The sequence below is a fragment of the Danio aesculapii genome, chromosome 8, assembly GCF_903798145.1.
Source record: "Danio aesculapii chromosome 8, fDanAes4.1, whole genome shotgun sequence".
NCBI lineage: Eukaryota > Metazoa > Chordata > Actinopteri > Cypriniformes > Danionidae > Danio > Danio aesculapii.
This window is the reverse complement of record NC_079442.1, coordinates 5,020,893-5,024,403: the sequence shown is the minus strand read 5'-3', so window position 1 is coordinate 5,024,403 and position 3,511 is coordinate 5,020,893. Positions and strand designations below refer to the sequence as shown.

Below are 3,511 nucleotides of genomic sequence, written 5' to 3'. Positions count from 1 at the left end.
ATAATAATTATTATTATTATTATAAAGTTCAGAACAGAATATAAATAAATAATAATTAAAATTAGGTTATCATTATTAGCTATCATCATCTTCATAAAACAAAATTAATTAATTAATCAGTTTAATAAACAAATACATACATATAAAAGATCCCAAAGTAACCCTCTCGCATAATTTTAACTGTAGTCAATTTTTCTGCCCTCGAACCTGAACGTTTTTCATAAGTCTTCCCACAACGAGTGGAAAACTGTGAGTCAGTTGCACACACACACACACGCACGCACGCACGCACGCACGCACACACACACACACACACACACACACACACACAGAGAGAGAGAGAGAGAGAGGGAGAGACTCATTCCTCCATATAAAAGCATTCAAATAACCATTTACCTCACAAAGCAGCAAACACAACAACAACTCTACCTAAACCACATGATCAGTGCTAATTAGTAACCACGAGATTCTCAAAAAAGCATCCTCACAGCACTGATCCACGGTAAAGAAAGCTTTGATCAGTGTAAGGATGTTGTCAGACGGTCAATAACGCGTGTGAGTGACTGAATGATTGATTGATGTGTCCTGCTGGTCTCCTCCCCTCAGACTCGCGCATCATCCAGCGCGTCTCCAGAGCGCGTCTCCAGTCCGCATCCGAGCGTCATTCAGCGCAGCGTCTCGGGCATTCGTTCTGTGGGAATATACGGTCACTCGTTGTTTCACCGCGCCACTGTTGCTTTTTCTGCTCCGGCTCTGCGCGTCTCCAGACTCCGGGTTTTTTTCGGGGGTCGTTAAATCTGGAGGTGAGGACCCGGGGATGAGCTTCGGCATGGCGGGCTGCGGGTTCGGTTGGGCGGTGATGCTGCTCGCGCTCTGGAGGCCCGCGACCGCTTGTCCGGAGCTCTGCACGTGCATGGGTTTGCGGATCTCCTGCGTGGACGCGGAGCGCAGTATTATGGCTTTCCCCAAGCTGGAGTCCGAGGCGGACATGGAGAACGTCACTGACATGTAAGTCATGCTGGGGGTCATATACACCGAAACAAAAACGATACATTGGATTTACTCAAATTTTTCACCGCGGTAAAGTTAGTTTAGCGTTTGACATTCATTAGACATTCGATTACAAACCAATTTTAAATTGATCCTGTTACAGTTTGTGCCAAAAATATGTCAGATAGACATAAATATGTGCCCTTTATGTGGCACAATTAATTTTTTGATTAAAAATAAATAAAAAATTAACCATACGAATGAATTAAACAATTCAACCATGTGAAATTATACAATAAAAGTACCAAAAATATTCAGAAAAAAACATCCTGCTTATTGCACAAGACTCTGTTTTTGGAATTAGCACTTTATTTATTTCATAATATTTTTAAATATTATATATAAATGGTAAAAATGTAGTTTTTTACTGTTATGCCTTTGTTGATTTTATATACAGTACTGAATCCATATTCTCAGTAAATCGGATGCACTGTAAACACCTAAATAAATTAAACTCTGACACTGTTTGAGATAAAATATTCAAATCAACTCTAAAATTGTCTAAATATTATCCTCTGTGATGCACAAGTTTTGTTTTTTACTGTTATGCCTTTGTTGATTTTATATATAGTAATAAAACCATCATTTCAGTATATCACTGTAAACACCTAAATGAATTAAACTCTGACACCGTTTGAGATAATATTCAAGTCAACTCTAAAATTGTCTAAATATTATTCGCTATGATGCACAAGCTTTGTTTTTTACTGTTATGACTTTGTTGATTGATAACAATGTACATTATTAGCCCCACTGTTTATTTTTCCCCCCAATTTCTGTTTAACGGAGAGAAGATATTTTCAACACATTTCTAAACATAATAGTTTTAATAATTCATTTCTAATAACTGATTTATTTTTATCTTTGCCATGATGACTAAATAATCCGTGACTAGATATTTTTCAAGACACTTCTATACAGCTTAAAGTGACATTTAAAGGCTTAACTAGGTTAATTAGGTTAATTAGGCAGGTTAGGGTAATTAGGCAAGTTAATATATACCGATGGTTTGTTCTGTAGACTTTCAAAAAAATATTTAGCTTAAAGGGGTTAATAATCTTGACCTTAAAATGGCTTTTAAAAAAATTTAAAACTGCTTTCATTCTAGCCGAAATAAAACAAATAAGACTTTCTCCAGAAGAAAAAATATTATCAGACATACTGTGAAAATTTCCTTGCTCTGTTCAACATCATTTGGGAAATATATATAAAAAAAAGAAAAAATAAAATTCAAAAGGGGCTAATAATTCTGACTTCAACTGTATATGGGCTGAATTTAACACATATTTAGTCATGTTCAACTTAATTTGTTTGTGTTATTTCAGCCCATATAAATAGTTTGCAACCACTATAGTATAGTGTATATACCTTAAAAAATGTGGTAAATCAAACTAATGTTTTTTTCAGTGGAAGATGATGGCGTTTTTTGTGTTTGTGAAGTTGTTTAGGCTACTCTAAAAAATATTTTTTGCTGCTCTCAAAAACAAAAATACTTATTTAAAATGAGCTGAATTCTTACTAATTCTTGATTAACAACTTATTCGTTTTATGTTCAATCCACTTAAATTCACAAAAACAATGAAGTTACCTAAATCAATACATAGTGAACATGATGTAATTTCAGCATTTTTACAGTATACAGGCTAAAAAGAAAAACAGGACTCTATCAAAAATAAATAAATAAAAAACAAAAGTCTATCTTTAAGCCAAAGCACAAATGAATACAAATGAGCAAAGATACCACTGAAATAAGCAGTACTGTTGTCTTACCTTTTTCAGCTGCAGAAAATGAGTAATATAATCAAACACAACACTGCATGTTGTAATAATGTTTGATTTATATTATACATTCAGTTGTAATTATATTATTATATAATTAATTATATAACAAAGTATATACTATAAAAAATTATATTATATTTATCATATATTATATTATTATTATTATTATTATTAGTAGTAGTAGTAGAAGTAGTAGTAGTAGTAGCATTATCATTATTATTATTATTATTATTATTATTATTATTATTATTATTATTATTATTATTATTATTTGTAGTAGTAGTAGTAGTAGTATTATCATTATTATTATTATTATTATTATTATTATTATTATTATTATTATTATTTGTAGTAGTAGTAGTAGTATTATTATCATTATTATTATTATTATTATTATTATTATTATTATTATTATTATTTGTAGTAGTAGTAGTAGTAGTATTATCATTATTTTTATTATTATTACTATTATTATTATTATTATTATTATTATTATTATTAGTAGTAGTAGTAGTAGTAGTAGTAGAAGTAGTAGTAGTAGTAGCATTATCATTATTATTATTATTATTATTATTATTAGTAGTAGTAGTAGTAGTAGTAGTAGAAGTAGTAGTAGTAGTAGTAGCATTATCATTATTATCATTATTATTATTATTATTATTATTATTATTATTATTAG

General features: G+C 30.8%; 1 protein-coding gene across 1 annotated transcript in view; it reads left to right on the top strand.

Moving 5' to 3' along the window:
- Positions 1-405: 405 nt before the first annotated feature.
- The window catches only part of ntrk2a (neurotrophic tyrosine kinase, receptor, type 2a), a 122,591-nt gene continuing 119,485 nt past the window's right edge, over positions 406-3,511 (top strand). The window contains exon 1 of the mRNA XM_056463045.1: positions 406-1,008. Within this exon, the coding sequence (XP_056319020.1) occupies positions 818-1,008 (191 nt within the window). The 5' untranslated portion in view covers positions 406-817. The remainder of the gene's footprint in view (positions 1,009-3,511) is intronic.